The 21,199-nt window shown below is 39.2% G+C and overlaps 3 protein-coding genes and 1 long non-coding RNA gene across 4 annotated transcripts; 1 reads left to right on the forward strand and 3 right to left on the reverse strand.

The window, feature by feature from the left end:
- Positions 1 to 537: 537 nt before the first annotated feature.
- On the forward strand, positions 538 to 1,431 carry LOC135596364 (uncharacterized). The gene has a single exon (XM_065088420.1). The coding sequence runs from the start codon at positions 538 to 540 to the stop codon at positions 1,429 to 1,431; it is 894 nt and encodes a 297-aa protein (XP_064944492.1).
- A 2,605-nt stretch (positions 1,432 to 4,036) lies between these two features.
- Positions 4,037 to 8,238, reverse strand: LOC103970032 (uncharacterized). Its single transcript, XR_001976194.2, has 3 exons — positions 7,983 to 8,238; positions 5,811 to 5,920; positions 4,037 to 4,265 (listed from the first exon to the last, which is right to left on the reverse strand). It is a non-coding gene; the product is annotated as an uncharacterized LOC103970032 (long non-coding RNA).
- A 508-nt stretch (positions 8,239 to 8,746) lies between these two features.
- On the reverse strand, positions 8,747 to 9,262 carry LOC103970811 (putative invertase inhibitor). Its single transcript, XM_009384740.3, has one exon. The coding sequence runs from the start codon at positions 9,260 to 9,262 to the stop codon at positions 8,747 to 8,749; it is 516 nt and encodes a 171-aa protein (XP_009383015.2).
- An 8,967-nt stretch (positions 9,263 to 18,229) lies between these two features.
- LOC103970812 (E3 ubiquitin-protein ligase ATL4-like) lies at positions 18,230 to 19,766 on the reverse strand. The gene has a single exon (XM_018820536.2). It carries the CDS (start codon positions 19,629 to 19,631, stop codon positions 18,552 to 18,554), a length of 1,080 nt encoding a protein of 359 aa, XP_018676081.2. The 5' UTR covers positions 19,632 to 19,766; the 3' UTR covers positions 18,230 to 18,551.
- Between the last annotated feature and the right edge of the window lie 1,433 nt (positions 19,767 to 21,199).

A 21,199-nucleotide genomic window follows, 5' to 3' on the forward strand; every position in this document is an offset into this window, starting at 1 on the left:
TGGTCTTGTTAAACAAAATTACTGCAATAAAATTCCGTATTTTATCTTTAACCCTGAAAAATATATCAAAGTGGTTTGACTTAAAGATAGGCTCTCTGTCTACGTGGCAACAGAAAGTGGAACGATACAGCATCGCCAAAACACCCACGTCTGTCATATTATTGTTCGGGAAATGGCCATAACCCAATCACCATACGCTGACGCAAGAGAATAAACACACTCTACAATTTAACAACCAATAAATTAAAAGTAATTACTCAAGCATATTATATATATATGTGTGTGTGATGGAGATTGTAAAGCATGACGTGGCCCATATGGAATAAGAAAGCGGGGATATTAAATATCAGAGTGCGAGAGAGAGAGAGAGAGAGAGAGAGAGAGAGGGAGAGAGAAACAAAAGAGCAATATACGTGTGCTAAGCGAGGAAGGAGAAGAATCCTAACCCTTCCCGATCTGTTCTACGGCTTCGTCTTCGTAATCTTCCTTTCTAATGCCGGAAGCGAGGCGAGGAGTGAAGGGGCGATCGGGTCGGAGATGAAGTGCAGGCACCACAACCACGAAAGCGGCGCCGGCGTTTGCGCCTCCTGCCTCCGCGAGCACCTCCTCGCCCTCGTCGCCGCTCGGGGGGACCACTCGCCGCCCGGCTCCCTCTCCCTTTCCCCCTCCCCCTCCCCCTCCCCGCCGCCGCCGCCGCAGCAGCAGCAACCGCAGCCCCTCCCCCTGCCCTTTCCCTCGTCGGTCTCCCCCTTAGCCTGCTGCCGCCGATCCGATGCCAGCGCGTCCGCGGCCTGCGGTCAGCCCCACCTTTCCTCCGGCAACCACGAGGCCGGGCCTTCATCATCTGTCGGCCGGCGGTCCGGCTCCGCCAAGTTCTCCATCCTCTCAACTCTGTTCGGCCACCACCAGAGGTCCGAGGAGGCGACCATGCCCGATCAACGAGCTCAGAGATCCCCGCGATCGATCCATTGGTTCCAGGGGCTCACTAACGGACGCCCGAAGAAAAAGAAGATGTCGCGGCTGCTCTCGGCAGACGACGCCGTTACGGCGGCGGCGGCGGTGGCGGAGAACCCGAGGAGGTTCTGCCGAGGTCGTGTCCGGGGTCTGTCACCGGAGTCCGGGGGGTCCGCTCCAGAGAGCGGGTACAACACGGAATCTCCAGTCGCGGGCTGGTGGCGCCCGACGCCGTCGCCGAGGCGTCGGGAGACGGCAGAGCACCAGCACCACGGCCGCGGGCTCGCGGGGTTCGCCGTGTGCCTCAGCCCGCTGGTGCGACCGGGCGGCCCCAGCCGGAGGCGGTTCCAGGGACCGGGTCTGGCGCTCTGCGGCGAGTTCCCGAGCCCGCGCCATCACCAGCAGGCGGCCCCCGGGGAGCCGGCGCTGTGTCCCAATCGCTCGCGGAAGCTTGCGCACTTGGGTAAGTTCCGTTGAAGCTTCTGTTCCAACAGTTACTCTTTATTTTTGATAAATAAAAATATAAGAAAATGTTTTTTTTTCTCTTTATTTTTGATATATATATATATATATATATTTCCCCTGGAATGCCAAGTAAACAGGCTTTTTCAGCTCCTTTCGTGCACCCGAGCCAGATGGTTGGTTGGTTGGTTGGTTGGTGTATATTATTGCAATATGTTTATTCCATCGATTGGCGTTTCTGACAGTATATCGAATCTGCAAAAAGGTGTCGGGTTTTCGAGTGTCGGAAGGGGTGATAGATAGAAAAGTAGCGTCTCTTTTTAGATAACTCATCTCATATTTTGAGGAGTCAAACCCAAATGGTCCCCCTTATCCTACCTATTATGTATGTCATGATGGATTCGTGCACATTAACATCACCTTGTCTATCTATCTGTCGTCTTCATCCCAAGTGTTAGACTGCAATTGGTTGATTTAATCGGAACACAGGCAGGTGGGTAGGTATAGGAGGCCGAGACAGTGGATGTGGCTCCGATGAGATGATTCAAACGTGGGTGGAAGTCAAAGCCACCCTTTTGGCCATTAAAAACTGGAGCAGTCCGGCGTAACAAAGTAGAATGTATGTTTTTGTCGCTGTCGAGTGTGGGAGATGATGATAAGGTTTGAACCAGTCGAAACGCAGCCTTCGGCTCCGGTGGAGATTTGGATGGGCTTAGGTGGATGGGAGTTTGTTTGATCAATTCTTTGAGTTGGTTTGGATGCCTAACTACAAAAAACAAAAAAGGGTCCCACAAGGTTTCTTCAAGAGCGACTCATCGGAATGGTGGGCTAATTATGAGTTGTCTTATTATTATGCTGGGGGGATTAAGGTGCTTAAACTATTATGCGATTAGTGCCGCCGCCACGTTGTCTCCTAGTGGTGCCCAGCAAACGTTAGTTAGTGCCTAGCACTAACAGCAGCGATTGAAAACATATACACTTTTTGAGGAAACATGGTTTTATTAATAATGTGAGACATAGACGAAGAATATCAAAGGACGAATTGTTGTGGCAAAAAAAAAAAAACACCTTTATTATTTTTTATTTCGTGAAAAGTATCTTATTTTTTAAGGGTATCCATCCTCATTTGGACCGGTCCATAAAATAACTGATCCAATTCCTCAAATTATAATGTTTTTAAGCAAGCTTATAATATTTTCAAAGACACCGCAAACCTGTTAAAAAGTATTATAACGGACATGAAGTCTTCTTATTTATTTAGTCTGAATATGTATTTGAAACCCTATTTTTATATGGACTGATTTCTTTTGAGTTTGATTTTGTGAATATGCAAAAAAAAAAAAAAAACTATGAACTTATTTTTGAATATTATAACTGACATAAAAAAAATCTCTCTATTTGATTGTTCTTGGTTTTTGAATAAATTAACATGCTAATTTCACTATTTAATTATTTTTATTCCTAAACTAATAAGAATAATTTTTTTAATAATAAATATGAACTTTATTGGGCGTATATTAATATTCTGTTTGATATTATATGTTTTGACCTAGTTCAAAATTTGGTTTAGTTCAACCGGTTGAATTAAATGAGTTTGAATAGGAAGGAAAATGAGAAGAAAAAACACAAACAAACAACTAGTTGAGGATACTTTTATCATTTTAAAAAAAGACTTTACAAAAAAAAAAACTAACATTAGGACATTGTTCGAAAGAAGGGCAAATTAGGGGCTTTTTATAAGAAATTACCCATTTAAATATTCTAATTACAATGAGCAAATAATTGAGATATTATTAATATGATTCAATTTGATCATCAATCTGATCTCAGGAAATTGACTTGACTCTTTTTTTTTTTTCTTTTTTTTTACTGCTATCACCTGTGGCAGAGAAAAGGAAGCTAGTTGAAAATAACTTCACTTGAGGATTAAAAAAAATAAAAGTGGGAATCTCTCGTCTCATATGCCACTCTAACCTAAGGATAGAAAACTCTTCATACCCCACCTTGGTTAAAACAAAACATATGTATCTTATATCCCATTCTTGCAAGACAAAACACGTGCACATTATATATCTCACTTCTTCCATTCCTACAAAAGAATTGTTCGACAATACCTTTTAAATAGTTAAAAAGTCAATGCTTGTTGGATCATAGTGGGTTTTAGCTTCATTTTAATAAGTTCAAAATCCAAACAATAGCTATAGAAAGCTTGATTCATATATCATACCATCATGAGAAAATATTCCTTTAGATATTATGCTAACGTGACATGCCCAATAAGCACAGGATAATCTTTGCTTGATCAAAAATAATAATCATGTCAATTGCAATTGTTGTCCTTGGAGACGCATACCATGGATTTTTATTTAAGATTAAACTTGACTAAATTAAGTTCAGGTAGTTAATGGATATAAAATTGAGTACACATGGTCTAGACAATCACCTTTTATTGTTTATACTAAAATATTCATCTTATCAGCTCACCTAATTAGAACACTCATAGTTCTTTTAAGACACATCTAATATAATTTTAAAATGCGTGCATTTCGTTTTATTTATTTTATTTTTATTTGAATTACAACTCCACCTAATTGTTTGTGAACAAAAATAGATATAGTGCAATTAATTGACCAACTGATATAAACTAAACTTAATTCAACAGTATGTGCAATTGCAGGATGCATATCTGCAGTGACTAGGATAACAAGTTTGTCTAGAAATAAAATCAGCCACAGATAGGAATCACAGAGTGTAAAAACATACTTTTACATCGAAGCCAGCTTCTGCACTTGTTTCAATGAACATGAACCAAGATCTTTGGCCTTGGCTTCTCCTTCCTCCGTTAAGACCTGTCCAGCTCATAAACACACAAGAGAACCAGAATTCTTTTAATCTAATAATCTGAAACATAGTTTAGATTAAAAAGCAGAGTCATAAGTTTCACAATATCAACAAAAATGACAGCTGCACGGTGGGATAAAAATATACAGCCAACAGGAAGATCTTTAAAATGGGACAAATAATTTTATAACCCGACGATCTCCAACTACCTCAACGACTCTCCAAAGCAAAGAACATCGTACTGTTCAATATGATATGATACGGGTGGCGTGTATCAGTCCACCCGACGACCAACACGCAAACTGCCACATTTCGGGCAGCACTTAACAGGTGGGGGTATACAGCCCGATACACCACATATCTCGAGCGAAACAATCAAAATTTGTCCATTATGGATATCTATCGATCGGTAACGATCCTTACCAGATGAAGGGTTAAGACTGGGTCTAGTCCAACAGTCAATTAGTATACTTTAAAACACTCCTCACTCCCTCTCACTCACACAACTTTACCCCTATCTTTCTTATTCTTTCTCACTCTCTTTCTCAATTTAGCATCCTAATCAGTGATTACAGATTCAATTGCATGGATTCAATTAATCAAACAAGTCATTTGGTGGAAGATCTCTTCAATTAAAGGTATTTATGCTCTTTATACACTTTAGTTAGCTTCTGACATGATTATATCTTTATTAATATCTTATTATGGGTAATTACAATTGATTAGTGTATTTCTCTTGATATTAGAGCTAATTTTTCTTAATTATAGCTACGTGTGACTAGCATCATTCTTTATAATTATATCTTTTTATGTTACCATGCTCGGACACTAATGACATAGAGTTTTAGGATTGGATTGGATAGACATATTTTCTATTTTTAAGTATTTTTTCACTTTTCTTAGTAATGTTTAATTTGTCTGTATGTACTGACATACCGACATAAGGCACGTTGGTACCAACTGATATGTACCGGTCCGAACTAAGACCAACACCATTGATCTGGGCTAGTGCTCCAATGCACTCTTTGAAAGTGGTCCAAGCAGGCTATCTGTTTGGTACCTGAATGGGCAAAAGGGAAGACCCATATCTTGCCCTTCATCATCAACCATGCTAACCTTGGTATGGAAGACCCATATGGTCAGCTCTTAAGGCTTCCTATGATGGAAATTTGCACGGGCTAGCTTCTGAGACTACTTGATGATGCTACTACTAGGGACTGAAGGAACCAAGCATCAAAGCTACAAGGTTCGCGAACCACGAAAGAGAGGATGAAGAGATAGGGCTTCGGCCAAACATCTCTTTCCTAAGGTAGGATGAAGTTCAATATATAAAACACTATAAAGTTCAAATGAACTTAGGTCATAACCAGATTAGATCAACCTTGATCTGTCTCTGATCCAATTATTTGGGTTGAATCAGATTGCACCGTGATCAAATCTCAGGTCAGACAGGTCAGATCTGATCCATTGACATCCCTAACATTGGCTCCCAGAAGCAAAGAATTGATAAAAAGATAGCAACGTTACAAATATCACTGAGTCATGGTTCTCACCTTTTGTCAACAAGGTCAGTTTTGTTCTCAACAAGCATGATAATAACATCAGTTCCCCACTCTTCAAACTTCTTCAAACCACTTTGAAGTAGTTAAGAAAGATTGCCAGCCTGCAATGGGAGTAATGTAATCAATTAGAGACCACATGACAAGAAGTTGATCTGATAAAACAATAAAGAAAACAAAATTTTCTATGTGAAATTTTAAATGGATTCTGCAGTGTTGCAAGTAGTCTTCTGGACTTGTATCTCAGAAATAAACTTTCTTGAATATAAACCAAGAATCCACATAAATTTACAAAAGAAACATATTTGCATCATAAACAATGACAGCAACACAGGAGTCCCTTATGTAGCTTGGAATCAGAGGCTCCTAAATCTCTCCTAACCAGCTATGTCCCTATGTAGATTAAAATTCCCTGATAATAACTCTCAGCACAAAAATCTTCAAAGCATACATTAAGAACCAGCACAAAACAGAATACTTAAGTATCTTTTGGAATTCCTGCTTACTGTATCAGTAAGTTCATATGAGCTTTTAACCAATATTCTTCCTAAAAGTTGGTCTTAATATTCTGTTGCCTGTTCAAAATATGGTGAGTCTCGATTAAAAACCATAATGATAAGGTAATTTATGTCTGTAAATCCTACTATAATTAAAGAAAACTGAGCCCCGGCTTTCTTCTCTATATGAAACAAGCAGCCAACATGTTTTCAACAGTCCGCTCATAGCTAATGAAACACTGTAAACGTAACGTGCAAGTTCCTGTAATACAAACAATGTGCTCAGCAGAACAGAAAAAAATGCCCACAAATTCTTGAAGTTTGGATTTCCAAAACCTTAACGTTCCACAATGTTTTGGCCAGTTTAAATAATTAAATAAAACTCTATTACCATATTTTTTTATGAGGAATTAAATATCAGAATGAGAGAGAGAGAGAGAGATTCCTGGTAAATTTTGGAAAATAAGAAGTTACAGCAACAGTTAAATCACTTCGACATCAGTCCAAGCATCAGGAAAATGTTTTGATAGAACAAAGTATGATTCCTATCGCAGACAAATCTTAGTCAAATAATGGACGCTAATGTATCAGTTAGTACATATCAACAGATATTAAGAAAAATTATATTTATGACGAATAAGTACAATTTTTATAGCACAAAGGTTGGATTAAAAAAATGCTGATAGGCAATAATAGTCACACCAAAATGGGCATCTAGTGAATGTAAACCAACAAACAAAGAATCAGAAATGAAATGCACTTCTCAAAACAAAAACATTCCCAATTTATAAGAATGATTGAAATACAGTGGTAACCTACCAAATCTGTAGTCTGACAGTCCTGTCTTCAAGTTACATAGTCTTTGAGAGAAAATCTATGTCACTTACAGTCTGTAAATCAACTTAGTAATCTAAGCATGATAAAGATTGGACAATTTCAAAAGGAAGTATAAGCTATTATATGTCTACTACACATTTTCTAATCTCTTCTTGAAAAATAGCCATTGACAACGCTATATAAGCCAATTTACGACACACATGCAGAAAGACAAAACTTACATCAACCAGTTGACCATTGAATCATCTTCTGTAGGTCAGATGAAATAAATATTATTGCAGTTCCCGAAGAACTCCAAATTGTAATCAAGTTTTAATTATTAAAAAAATCAGCAAAATCAATTTAGCAAGTTTTCACGTTATAATATACATGGCCACAGTCCATTCAGATCAGCAAAAAGAACATCCCAGACCAGCTTCAACAACACCTACAAAATTCTAGACCAAATCCAGCAAATTGCATGGGCTTAGAACAGCCCAGCAATAGGCCAACTGCAGCCAGACCTCCTGTCAAACCAGCGACAGGAGCCTGTTGCCTCCTTATTGCACACAGATTCCTGTGGCAACAGTAACTCCTATCCATGATCAGAATAGCCGACAACAATCCACCCGAGAGGCAGATCGCATACTCCCGTCGAACAACATCGAACGGAATATTAGAGAACAAAATCGTTCCTACTCGAATCTCAGTGTAATTAGAAATGACCAACAGTACATGATCGGAACCAAAGAACCCTAAACAAGGGCGACCAATCTCCAATTCAAGAACCTAGATACAGAAAAAGATCTCTATGATAAACATACAAATATAAACGCGGGTCTCAAAGGAATACCGATCGACCGGATAGGCATTGTCGAACTTGTCGTACATGAATCTGGTGATGATGCCGGTTTTCCACCGACTGATCGCCCAAGAACCCCAGCTTGTACTGGACTAGCGCCGACAACGGAGCCATCGCCGTATCGATCAAGAGAGAGAGGGATAAGTAGAGATCGAATGTGAAGGCGGCGGCAGAACGGATAAGCGATTCGGAAGGAGACGTAGAGTTAAGCCCAAGAACTCCATTACTTCCCGAAAGCAAATTGCTTATCGATATCATGCTTTTTAGGCTTATAGTTGATTTTGTTGAGATTTATAGTGTCTTCAAATATATTTTATAAAATTATATTATAATAATCATAATATTATATTAAATTAATAATTTATTTCTATTTAGGTGATATGTTTTCAAATTATTATAGATATTTATTTTAATCGATATATCAAATGGTTTCTAATGTCTTGATATTTTATTTTATTTATTTATTTATTTATTTATTTTTAAAAATAGAAAAAGTATAGTTAATTTTTTAAGGAATAGTTTGAATTTTTTCGAATTAAGAAACTGTTTAAGAAATTCAAAGGATGTCTTTTGAGAAATTCTTTTTTAGCAATTATATATATATATATATATAGAGAGAGAGAGAGAGAGAAATCCAGATAAGATGACGATGTGTTCATTTCCCATGAGCATGAACATAAGGAACATGATCTTATTCGGTGACAGACACAAATACATGCAATGCATTTCATGCTCCTCCGCAAGTAACAACGCAACTACGAACTCGAGAGCTCCATGAATTTTCGAGTCATCAGCATGAGGTAGAACGTGTTATTGCCGTCCTTCTCCATCACCTTTCCCGCAGCTTCCGCGCAGTTCGTCGGGGCAAAGAGAGGCGTTGCGAACATGGCCTGGGCGACATCATAGTGCTTCGACACGAAGAACTGCGACGCCCACCGCAGCGGCTGGAAGATGTTGTTGTAGAGTATCGAGCAGGCCTCGAACGAGTTCTTGATGGCGGGGCTGGTAGCTTCGCGCTGCAGAGCCAGCAATTTGGTGGCGGAGCTCGTGACGTTGGAGTAGGTGAGGTTAAGGGCGATGAGGGCGAGGGCGGGGAGGTCAGCGGAGTCGCTTTTGGGGACGGCTTGGAGAGACGTGATGCAGAAGACGGAGTCGAGCGTCTGATTGCACGCCTTCCCCATGGTCTCGGACACGGCGGCGGAGAAGCAAGGGAGGAAGAGGAAGGGGAGAAGGAAGAAGAGGAGGTGGGGCAGATAAGGTGGATGCAACATCTCCTTCTCCCTCTTCTCGCTTTCTCTAAGCAAATTATGGGGGACGGACGAGGAGGAGTGGTGGGATTGCTATTTATTTATAAGGTAGCAAATTATTGATTAATAATAATATAGTAATTACTTAATTTATTTTTTCATTCCTTATATAAAAATTACTTTAAATTAAACAATATTTTCTTCTTCTTCTTCTTCTTCTTTTTTTTTTTAAGAAAAAAGGCGCTCAAACATAATTTCGGAGGAAAGCCGCCACCGAGTGGAACGACAAAATTGAAACGAATTAAAATCCAATCCTTTTGATGTCACTCAAATTGAACTTTGAGTGACTTGGATTTACATTAAATTAAATTGACTCCACCACATTATCACGTCAGTAACTCCCATCATAAGAAATCTTTCAGGCTCAGGTTTAGCACATAGTTGTCAACCCAACCCAAGCATGGGATTATTGTCGATATTAAGGAAATGACGTCTACTAGTAGGGTACATATGGTACATAGTATTTGGCAATGATGAGGTGGTACGTATGGGTGATATATTGTCAATGCATCGGGGAGATTTGTTACTAAATGGAATTAGTACGGTGTAGACCATACCATACTCATCCTAACTAAAATCACGTAAGAGAAGAAAATTGATTGCATATCTTATTTATACGTATATAGCATCCGTAACTAATGGTTTTAAGTGGACTTTGAATAATTACAAGAAATACGAGGCTTAATAAGACCAAAAATGATTTTTCACTTAAAGATTCACATACTTTCGCTAACATCAATCACATATACAAGTAGGTCTTTACAAACATAATAGATAAAACTCATAGGATACTTGCAGTGATTCACAAATCATTATCAACACATACACAATAATCGAGAGTCACTCTTTTGTGGAGCTGTAGAATATCAAATATGCAATGATCTATTCTATTATCACTTGTTGAATTCTCCTTTTTCTATTTATTTATTTATTTATACCTTTTTTATTTCCTCCAAAATGAATGCTCTATGTAGGATTTGAATTTTTTTTAATACTTTTCGGAATGAAAAAGTGGGAATGAAATATAATTTAAAAAAAATTGAAGAAATATAATATAATAAAAATTTCTCATAAATCGTGTGAGGTGATCTCGAAGATTCAATGTTTCTTGGCCATAAGGTATGTTCGGTAAGATAGTTGTGAATGCACCAAATTATTCACAAGCATAATAAGCTATATATTAAGAGTACCCCATTTAGGAAACTAATCATCAAGGTTTTCTTTTTTTTCCATGAATAAATTTTATGAGATATCTAAACAAATGTATGCAGAGAAATGGCTGGTGAGTTTGTACATCGTTGTAAAATTTCTAAGCAGTGTTTGAGTGATACAGGTTAACGTAAATTAGGAGAGGCAAATTGATTAAAGCAGGATGACTCGGATATTAGGCTAGAGTGGACATGTTAGAAGATTGGACGTCGGGCCAAGAGAATGATCGACATGTCGACAGAAGGCTTTGGGCCGAAAATTCGGGCATCGAGCCTAGAAGAGTGGACATTGCGCCTAGGAGATTGGAGTTACATAGGTCAATATGCCGATTAGGCAAAGGCCACAAAAGAGGACAATGCGCCGAATGATCGGACGAAGCGCCGAAAGAACCAATGACATGTCGGACAACACATGATTAGTGCTTGTAATAATTTGCCTAGATCGAGTTAGGTTAAGTCTCAATTGGGTTGATTTAGAATCTAATTAGACCAACTCAACTAAGAGCCAATTGAGTTCAGGTTTAGGCTGTGTTGGGTTAAGTGAAAGGCTCAAATAGTGACCTAACAAGTGGCATCGTCGTGACACAGTCTCTGAGACTCTGTCAGACGGTGGAACCGTCTAGACACAGTCTCCTTGGCGGTGGTACCGCCCAATGTCAAGCTATAGGTGGTGGTACTGCTTGTACCCCGAAATCTCAAGGATTTGAATTTTAGCTCTAAGTTTTGAAGCTATTTTGGGTATAGAAATATCCCAACTATTCATCCATGGAGTAGCAAGAAAGATTGAGTAAAACTCTATGATTCTAAAGTTATAAATCCTATTAGAAAGTTGAGTTCCCCTCTCCTAAAGCTTAGAGAGAGTTCTAAGGGAGGTGTGAGAGGGATACCTTGTAAAAGAGGGTTGTAAAATGTTATCTCCAAAACCCGTGAAAATGAAAAGTGGGGTATGAAAGGGTAATTGATTTTCTCCCATTAAAGGAAGATCGTTAGTAGACGTCAGTGGCCTCGACAGAAGAGGAATCGGTGGAGTGGATGTAGGTCACGACGACCGAACCACTATAAAATTGGTATGTTCTTCTCTGGTTTGCATTTCTATTGTTGTCAATTACATACTACAAATTGCTTTACTTTCTTATTCATTATACTTCCATATGCTTTCAAGTTAAGTACATTTCTAATATGGTATTTCATCGTAAGAAGTTTTTTAAAGTTTTTCAAATCTGTTATTTTTATATGCTGCACTAACTGTTATTTTAAAAAATTGATAATGACAATTACACGTTTTATAAAAATATAATAAAATATTAATCTAATGCTTATACACCTAGTAAGATTAATCTTATGTATGTGTTTAAGAAGCAATAATGTGTATCATATTGATCTTCGTATTGCTTTTTGATTTTGATTAAAGGGGCCTTATGTTTAATGTGTTATATGTTGAACCTCGGATTTTGATGATGAAACCAATTGATAAGTGTATGATTTAATTTATGTTTTGAGTGACGCAGGATGCTTCGATCAACGAGAGACATTTAAAGTAGGAAGAATCATGTTACGTCATAGGAAAACATGTTAGAAGATTAGACGTCGGGCCGGAGGATTGGTCGACATATCGACAGAAGGCTTCGGGCTATGGATTCGGGCATCAGGCCAAGAAGAGCGGATATTGCACTAAAGATATCGAAGTTGCGAAGGTCAACTGGCCGATTGGGAAATAGGTAGCAAGAGAGGACGATGCGCCGAAGAATCGGACGAAGCGTCGATGGACTAATGACATGCCAAACAACATGATTCATGCTTAGCAATAATTGTCTAGATCGAAGTATATTTTTATATGTGCAGGATTAACTACGATAGCAAGGCATAAAGCAAAATGAAGTCCCGGAGACAAGAACGCGATTTCATTGTGAGTTCAAGAGTTCGTCGAAAGTTTGAACATTCTGTCACGGCCTTAGCTGGAATTGCCTAAGGCGTGAGGCACCCTTGCGGCCAAGACGCGAACTTAGCTTGCGTTGCCTAAATCGCGCTTCGCCCTTACGATATTGCTTCACAAAGATCAGCCCACTTGTAACCTCTCGCAGGTCCCGAAGGACCTGTAAAAGAGAAAGTTGATTAGTTCGAAAGAACGAGCAACAGACAAGTCCCGAAGTCTCGTGAAAAGGGGAAGCTTTAGAAGCAATTTAGCGAGCACCTTGCGTGCACAAGAGAAAAGAGGGAGAGGGGGAAAACAAGGGTTTTAGAAGGTTAAATGAACAGCTGCAAGCCCACAAACAGCTGCTCACCGAGTCCCGGGTGCGACAACAAGTTCCCGTCAAGGCAACGTGCGAACTTGTGAATGAGTGTTCAACGCTCGGTACTATACCGAAGCCCCATCCAGCCCTGTGCCACTTGGGGGGTTCAAAGGGGCTGAGATGGCTGACGTTTTGGTGAGCGGAGGCAGATTCTAGAAATCAGCCCGCGGCACGTGAAAACGGAGCTGTTTTGGGCTGTTTTGCTCAGTTCAGTGAGCGGTCGCTTTGTAACGCTGCAGATTGTTCGAACTTATATTTTTACAAGCAAAATGACCCAAAACCAAGAGAAAACATGCTGTCAAGCAGCTGTACATGTAGGTGTGAGCAACGAACGGTTTGTTGAACAGAGTTGTTGCGAGTGTGCAACGACCGTTCGTGACAGTTCGTCGGAAGTTCTGTCAGAACCAACTGAGAAGTCTAAGAGCTTACTAAAGAAGCTTATCGAAACTTACCAAGAAGATCATCATGAAGTCCAAGAGCTTGCCGGGAGTCCGCTGGAACATTATCGAGAGATCATCGGAAGATCACCGGAAGCTCGCCGGAAGAAATCAGACTTATCTTGCTTAGATTATGTCTTAGGAATCATAGTTAGTATATAATTGGAGTTGGAATTGGGAGGTAATCCCATCAACTCTCTTAGGGGCTAATTAGGCTCGAAGTTGGGTTGGTTTGGGCCGGATTCAAGGCCCAACCAAGGTGCTAAAACACTAGCCGACGATGGCACCACCTGGGGAACAACACCCCAGGAAATCTGCGCGGTGGTAACACTGGCAGTAATGCTGCCAACGATGGTACCACCCATGTTCGACGGTGGTACCTCCCAATAGCAGATCCTGCAATGATAGTACTGCCGAAGAACGACGATGGTACCACCATTACATAGGAAACCTGGGATGAGATATTTTTAGGCTCTAAATTTGAATCAACTTGAAGCCTATAAATACCCCTCTTATCCTTGGTTAACTTACATAAGCATAGAGAGTTTAAAAGTAAGAAAATGTTATAGAAATCTCTTTAGAAATCCTCTCCTCTAGCTTAAACTTAGAATTCTGTTTAGAGAGGAGTGTGTGCTTATAAAGATTGTCCCTGAACCTGTGAAAAGGAGAAGAGGGGTGTAAGAAGGAGGTTGATCTTCGCCTATTAAAGGAAGATCGATAGTGGATGCCGGTGGCTTCAACGAAAAAGGAATCGGTAGAGTGGATGTAGGTCACGACATCCGATTTGCCTTTTCTTTTGTATAATTTATCTTACTGCAAACCTCTTTATTTGCTTACTGCTTCCAACATGTTTACGAATACGCTTTTAAGTTGAGCAAGTTTCTAAACTTGGTTTTATCATACGAAATGAAAGAAATTTTTAGAATTTCTAAACTTGGTTTTATCATACTAATTCACCCACCCCCCCCCCCCCCCCCCCTTTTTATTTTGATATGCTTTATGTTTACGAATATGCTTTTTTATTTTGATATGCTTTAAAAGATTTGATATCATGCTTAATGAGTTTATAGTTTGAAATTGTGCATGTTATATCTTGAAAACTTAAAATCATGTTTTGGTATCATACACAAAGTAATGATACATAATGATCATGCTTAATTAGTTTATATTTTAAAATTATACATGATAATTTTTATGATTTTTTGCTTATTGATATGATGAAATTTAATTTTTCAATTTTAAATGATGATGAATGTTTTTATTTAGCAAAGGCATACTTATATGAAATAAAAGGGAATGAATTTGTCAAAATTTCTCAATCTCTATCTTATCGAGTTTTCGTCTTAGAGATCCTTATTAATGAATCTATTTATGTTATGAATTTTATGAATCATGAAATTAATTTGATGAATTTGAATGAGTTTTATCGAAATCATAATTTCTCGAGACTTATAACATAAAATCTTTTGTGAATCAAGATCTTGTATTTGATCTCCTATGCTTCTTTTGTCATTTACAAAAGAGGAGAATTTTGTAGATGAATCATGAATTTTTCGGAATTATAATTTTTTTTTTAATTAAAACGTTATATATGTGAATCTATCTACATTTCCTTCATTGAATTTTTCGAAAATTGATTTTGATGATGATGTTGGATCTATTTTCATATGACTGATAAGATGATATATCCAACTAAATTATTTATCGTATTTACAACTACTGATATATTCAATATGAAATATCTTTCTTGATTCTCGTATAATTCACTCTCTTAAAAGAACATTCATCTACTGACTATTTTTTATGACTTAAAAATTCTTATACATGAATCAAGATTATTTATTTGTACTTCTATATTTTTTTGGTATATTTTTAAAAAGGAGATTTACTATATGAATCATGTTTTTTAGTATTCACGTGATCTTATCCTTCATGATATGTTTTTTTTTTTTATTCCTTGAATTCATAAAGTACATCTCATCATTAAATTTTTCTTGATATCTTCCATATGAAGATTTTAATATTTACACATTTGTATTATTCCTCTCTTTTTGCCTACGACAAAGAGGGAGAAAATAAATGTTGAATGTTTGGTACCAACAATCATGAAGTGATAATTTTTTTAAAATATTGATTTAATGTTTGGTATCATGTATAATATATCCATAGTGATAATTTATTTTTAGTATCATGCATGCATGAAAGATGAAATATAAGGTTTTGAAATTATGCATATTTTAATTTGAAACTATAATAATACACAAACATGTTGAAAAAGTATTGATATTTTACCTTTGTCATAAAAATTGATATAAAGGGTCTTCCCTTCTTTTTGACAATGACAAAGAGAGAGATAAAATATGCTAGCTTGCATAATTCAAGAAGAAAGCAAAAATTGCTAACTTGCACGTTGCAAAGAAAGTAAAAAGTAACACTTCTCAAAAGGGAAGAAAGAACTTGCAATCTTGAACATCACCAAAAATCGATAGCTTGTCTATCTTAAGAAGCAAAAATGCAAACTTGCATAATTTGTAATCTTGCATACCTTTAAAATTAATGATGATTTGATAATTATGCAGGTTATAAAGTGAAGATAATTTTACCAGCTTGCATGATGTAAAACTTGCTAAATTTGCTAGCTTACAAATTGCAAGAAGAAATTTGCTAGGAAGCTAAAGTGTATTTTACCAATCTCAAAAAGCTAAATTTGTAAACTTACAAAATTCAAAATTAATTGCTAGCTTATCTTTTCTAAAATGATGTAAAAATTTACTAGCTTACGTGATGATAAAACTTGAGATTATATTTATAATGCAATGATTTAAAATTGCATATCTCAAATACTTGATAGTTGCACTACTCATTTTTATTGATGACAAAGTGGGAGAAGCGATGTTATGCATGATTTGATTTTGTGATGACATGTTGCTTGGATATTTAAATCCAAGGTTTCTATCAATAGGGCATATTGATAGGGGGAGTTAAGGTTAACTCCGTCATCAATTGATTGTCTTCATCAAAAGAGGGGAGATTGTTGAATCTCGGATTTTAATGAAGAAACTAATTGATAGTATTGATCTAATATGCGTTTGAGTGACGTAGGGCTAACGTCTATCAGGAGAGGCAAATTGATTAAAGCAGGAGGAATCGGACGTTGGGCTGGAGTGAACATGTCAGAAGATTGGACGTCGGAACAGAGGAACGATTGACGTGTCAGCAGAAGGCTTCGGGCTGAGAATTCGAGCATCGGGCCTAGAAGAGCGGACATTGTGCCATGGAGATCGGAGTTGTGAAGGTCAACATACTGATTAAGCAAAGGCCGCAAAAGAAAACGATACGCCAAAAGATCGGACGAAACACCGGAAGAACCAATGACATGCCGGACAACACATAATTAGTGCTTGAAATAATTTACCTAGATTAAGTTAAGTTCTAATTAAGTAAGCTTAGAATATAATTAGGCCAACTCAATTATGAGCCAATTAGGCTCAAGTTTGAACTGTGTTGGGTCAAGTGAAAGACTCAAACAATGACCTAACAAGTAGCACTATCGTGGCACAGTCTCCTTGCCAGTGGTACCGCCCAATGTCAGGCAGCAAACGGTGGTACCACCCGCACCTCGAAATCTTGGGGATTTGAATTTTTGCTCCAAGTTTTGAAGTCATTTGGGGTCTATAAATATCCCAACTATTCCTGCATGGAGTAGCAAGAAAGATTGAGCAAAACTCTATGATTCTAAAGTTGTAAACCCTATTAGAAAGTGGAGTTCCCTCCTCCTAAAGCTTAAAGAGAGTTCTAAGGGAGGTGTGAGAGGGATACATTGTAAAAGAGGGCTGTAAAAGGTTATCTCCTAAACTTGTAAAAATGAGAAGAGGGGTGTAAAAGGGTAGTTAGTATTCATCCATTGAAGGAAAACCATTAGTGATTGTCGGTGGCTTCGACAGAAGAGGAATCGGTGAATCGGTGGAGTGGATGTAGGTCACGATGATCGAACAACTATAAAATTGACGTGTTCTTCTATGGTTTGTATTTCTATTGTTGCTATTTACATACTGCAAATTGATGAGTTTTTCAAAACTGTTATTTTTATTCACTACACTAATTCACCCCATCCTCTTAATGTCGACTTATTCGTAACACGTAAATCAATATTTGGATCCGAATTGATATTGTCCATAAGTAAATTATACAAAGCAATTGATTTTGGACTGTAAAATAATAATAATAATAATAATAATAATAATGTTTTTTAATAGGCTAACAGTAAGTCTACCCTAAAACACGGCCACTGATATTAAAGTTTTTGTTCTTGCACCTATAAAACTATTTATTTTTTGAGTTTATTTGTCTCGATTTATAATGTTTGTTTTTGAATGGATGTTTTGATAAAGGTATCCATACATATATATATATATATATATATATATATATATATATATATATATATATCATCAACATGTTTTATTTATTATCGATATAGTTAAAGACTTTTTTTTAATTATAATGATAAAAAATCTATTATAATTTGTTAATCTTCCATCCTCTTCTATAGAGTCCTTTTATCATTTCTATCATATTTTATACATTAAACCACTTGATAAATCGACACACCAGTTCAATTAATTGGCATCTGATCTGATTTTGATAACTATTATTATGTCATGAAGAATTTAATATACACATGAGCATTTGGAATCTAATTCCAATTGGATGTTTCTTTGGGTTTCACGGGTTCCTTGTGTTTTACGTGTTGATGGTATACTAAATGAAAAGGTTTATCATTTTATCTACGTACGATCTTCTTATCTTCGCATAGTTTGTGGTCCTCCATGAATGCATGACATTATCGTGGTTGTTCGATGCCCATAACACCCACCGTCAAATTTGGTTCCCTCCTCTTCTCTCCTTCGCTTCGTCGTTTTGGTATTCATGAAGAAATAACTCGAGCAAGTAATTTCCACGGCGCTTAATCCATGGAATGTGAGATGATTGGCAAACTCCATTCCACTGGAGTAACACGACAACACAAAAACCGCTGCCCTTCGGTCCACAACTCCCCACATTAAAGCGGCGTTTAAATCTATGGGGTAACTGCCAAAACAACCCCCACCACAGTCCGTCGGCGCCTCACTGATCGCCCGCCCCACCCCACCCCATGGGATCTCGCTTTTGAGCCGTCCGATTCGTTGCGTGTCCGACACGCGTGGATGCCAGCGGGGCGTTGTGGTAGTTTGTGCGGGGTGGTGTGGGTGTTTGAGTCATTTGGGGATGTCCGAGTCGAGCAGCTTGGATCGATGGGAGGGCTCTTAAATGACGTTTATGCCCCTATCAGCCATCTGTAGAAGCCGTGGTAACCGCTCTCCTCCGCCTCCCGCCGCTCGCTCCCCTCCAAATCCCACGAGATCCGCCCCATTCCTCCTCCTCCACCGTTGTCGTAGCGATGGCTCCACCGGCCGGAGAACCGGAAAGAGGAGAAGGAGGAGGACGCGAGCCGGTCCACGTACTCACGCAGCCATCCCCTCCCTCCTCCCCCAGCCGCCTCCGCCACCTCCACCCCCGGGGGCGCCGGTCCCGAAGCGACTTCCTCTGACACCGTTGTTCGCTTCTCATCCTTCTCCGTCTGTCTCCGGATCCGAGCCACCACCGCCTCCACCTCCTCGTCGACCACGTACTCGAACGACGACCCCAAGGAGTACGTCCGCAGGTGGGGCGGATGGTTCACGGCTGGCCCCACCTCCGAAGGTGATCTCCGCCGGCTGACGCTGCCGATCTCCACGCGGAAGCTGCCCGACCTGGAAGGGCCCGCATGGACTGAGACTGTCGGCGGCGGGATGGGCAGGGCTGGAAGAGCGATGGAGGCTCGGCAGAGAGGGCAGGAAGGGATGGACCGGAGCCACGGGTCGACGCACTGGGAGTGGAAAGCGTGGCGGCATGCGGGAAGAAGGCGGAGCTCGTCTTGGGGGCGGAAGGGGCAGAGGCAGACTGAGCAATCCGGTGACGACTTGGGGAGCACAGCGAGGGAGGAGGCGAGGGAGAAGAGCGGGAGGGAATCGATGAGTGCCGCCTTGTCTTTGTCAGATAGGCCGGAGTCGGGGGGAGGCGCAGCAGCTGCGACTGTTGCGGAGGAGGAGTATGAGCGGCGTCGGTGGAGGACGGGCGGTGGCAGCTGCGGGGCGGCGGCGACGGAAGAGGATACGCGGCGGGAGGAGAAGAAGCGGAGGAGGAGGTGGATGGAAGCGGATGCGACGAAGACGAAGGCAATGATGGCGGAGATGATGAAGAGGCTGGGGCTGAGGGACACAGCGGAGGTGGAGGCACCTCGAACAGCCTCCGCCGCAGGAGAAAAATGTCTGACGGGCTCCGGTGGAGGTGGTGGCAGAGGTGATGGAGAGGCCATTTGGAGACGGAGAGATACATAAGAGTGAGGAGGGGCGTTACCGTAGATGAATATATATATTGGCTGATGTGCGTGCTTTGTATTGCCGTGCTTTATGTGTATGTGCCATAGCCTTGTCCATTTACTTACATGAAAAGATATCTTTATTCTCTATAGAATTTTCTAGTTTTGTTTTAAAAAAATATCATATGAATATATACCGTGTAGAAGAATAATTTATACAATAAAAAAAATAAAGAGATAACTCAAGTGAGCTATAAAAATAATAATTATCGTATATACATAAGGTAGTAAAAGAAATTCGTTTTGATTACAGTGAACAAACCTCTTTTCATAAACTCAAATATAAAAATAAAAAATATAGAAAACAAGAAAAGTTACAATCATATAAAATCAAATATGTAATATGTTCCATCAAGGAAAACGATTTAAAAAATAATATATATGTATATATTTATATTTATATATATAGAGACAAAATATCAAGGCTTTTAATATTCAATTTTTTTCCCATTTTTAATATATTTATTCTTTTCCTTCACTTTTGAGTAGTTGTTATCATGTAACAACTTAATAAAAAAATCTTTAAATTTTTAAAAATATTTAAAAATATATATAAACTAAATTGCTCTTGCATTATATACTCCCACTATATAGTAACTCGTTCTGATTAAAATTTGGATCGACCGTGAAACGTATAGTTGGACCAAAGTGCTTTGACACTAATTTTTTATGGAGGATGTATAATAGCATAATAGAAAGATTATAATTAAAAGATAATAAGAAAAAAACTACTACTTAACTCCATTAAATGAGCAAACTCCGGACTTGCACCTCTAAATGTTTTGCATATGGACGATGATACGACATATTCTAACATCAATCTCACAAATCACGTCGATTACCACGATGGAGGCAACGTGGTGCTCTAGAGTCGACGTGGCGTGTCGACTGGACATTAGATCCATACGAGATAGTCGCCTATCATTTGCGTTGTCGACTTGTTGCTCTCGCAATGCTTGAGGCTGTATGGAGCGGCTTCACCCAGTATTGAGTGACTCGAGAAGCACAAGGCAATGCTGTGCAACGTTGGACTGGACAACTTGGCCTGTGCCTACACTAGGTGTACGAGTTGATCACATGAGATGCCAACGACCATTAAGTAACCACGTTCAACGATGTTCAATGATAGGTATAAAAGTTGCCCTCCAAAATAGTATTAGGGGGTTGGACCTCGAATATTTTTTCGTCCTCTATTTGGTGACTTAATCATAGAAGCGACCAAGTCGAAAAATCCCTCTCTCGACTTCAACCTACGTGCACGAGCCTATCGCTCCGAGAAAAGGAACAATCCTTAGCTTCACCTTAGGTGGATTAGGTGGACGACGTCTCAACCCAACCTCGAGTCGACCCTCTCCAACCAGGAAGCCATGTTGATGATCTTGCACACTTAGAGCGGACCAAGCCGTGCTAACAACTAGGAAGCCAAGTTGCATAACAATCGATACAACAAAAAATAATTATGGTCTTACACGACTCACACATAAGATAAAAAAAATAAAACAAAT

This window comes from Musa acuminata, chromosome BXJ1-11 (genome assembly GCF_036884655.1).
Source record: "Musa acuminata AAA Group cultivar baxijiao chromosome BXJ1-11, Cavendish_Baxijiao_AAA, whole genome shotgun sequence".
NCBI lineage: Eukaryota > Viridiplantae > Streptophyta > Magnoliopsida > Zingiberales > Musaceae > Musa > Musa acuminata.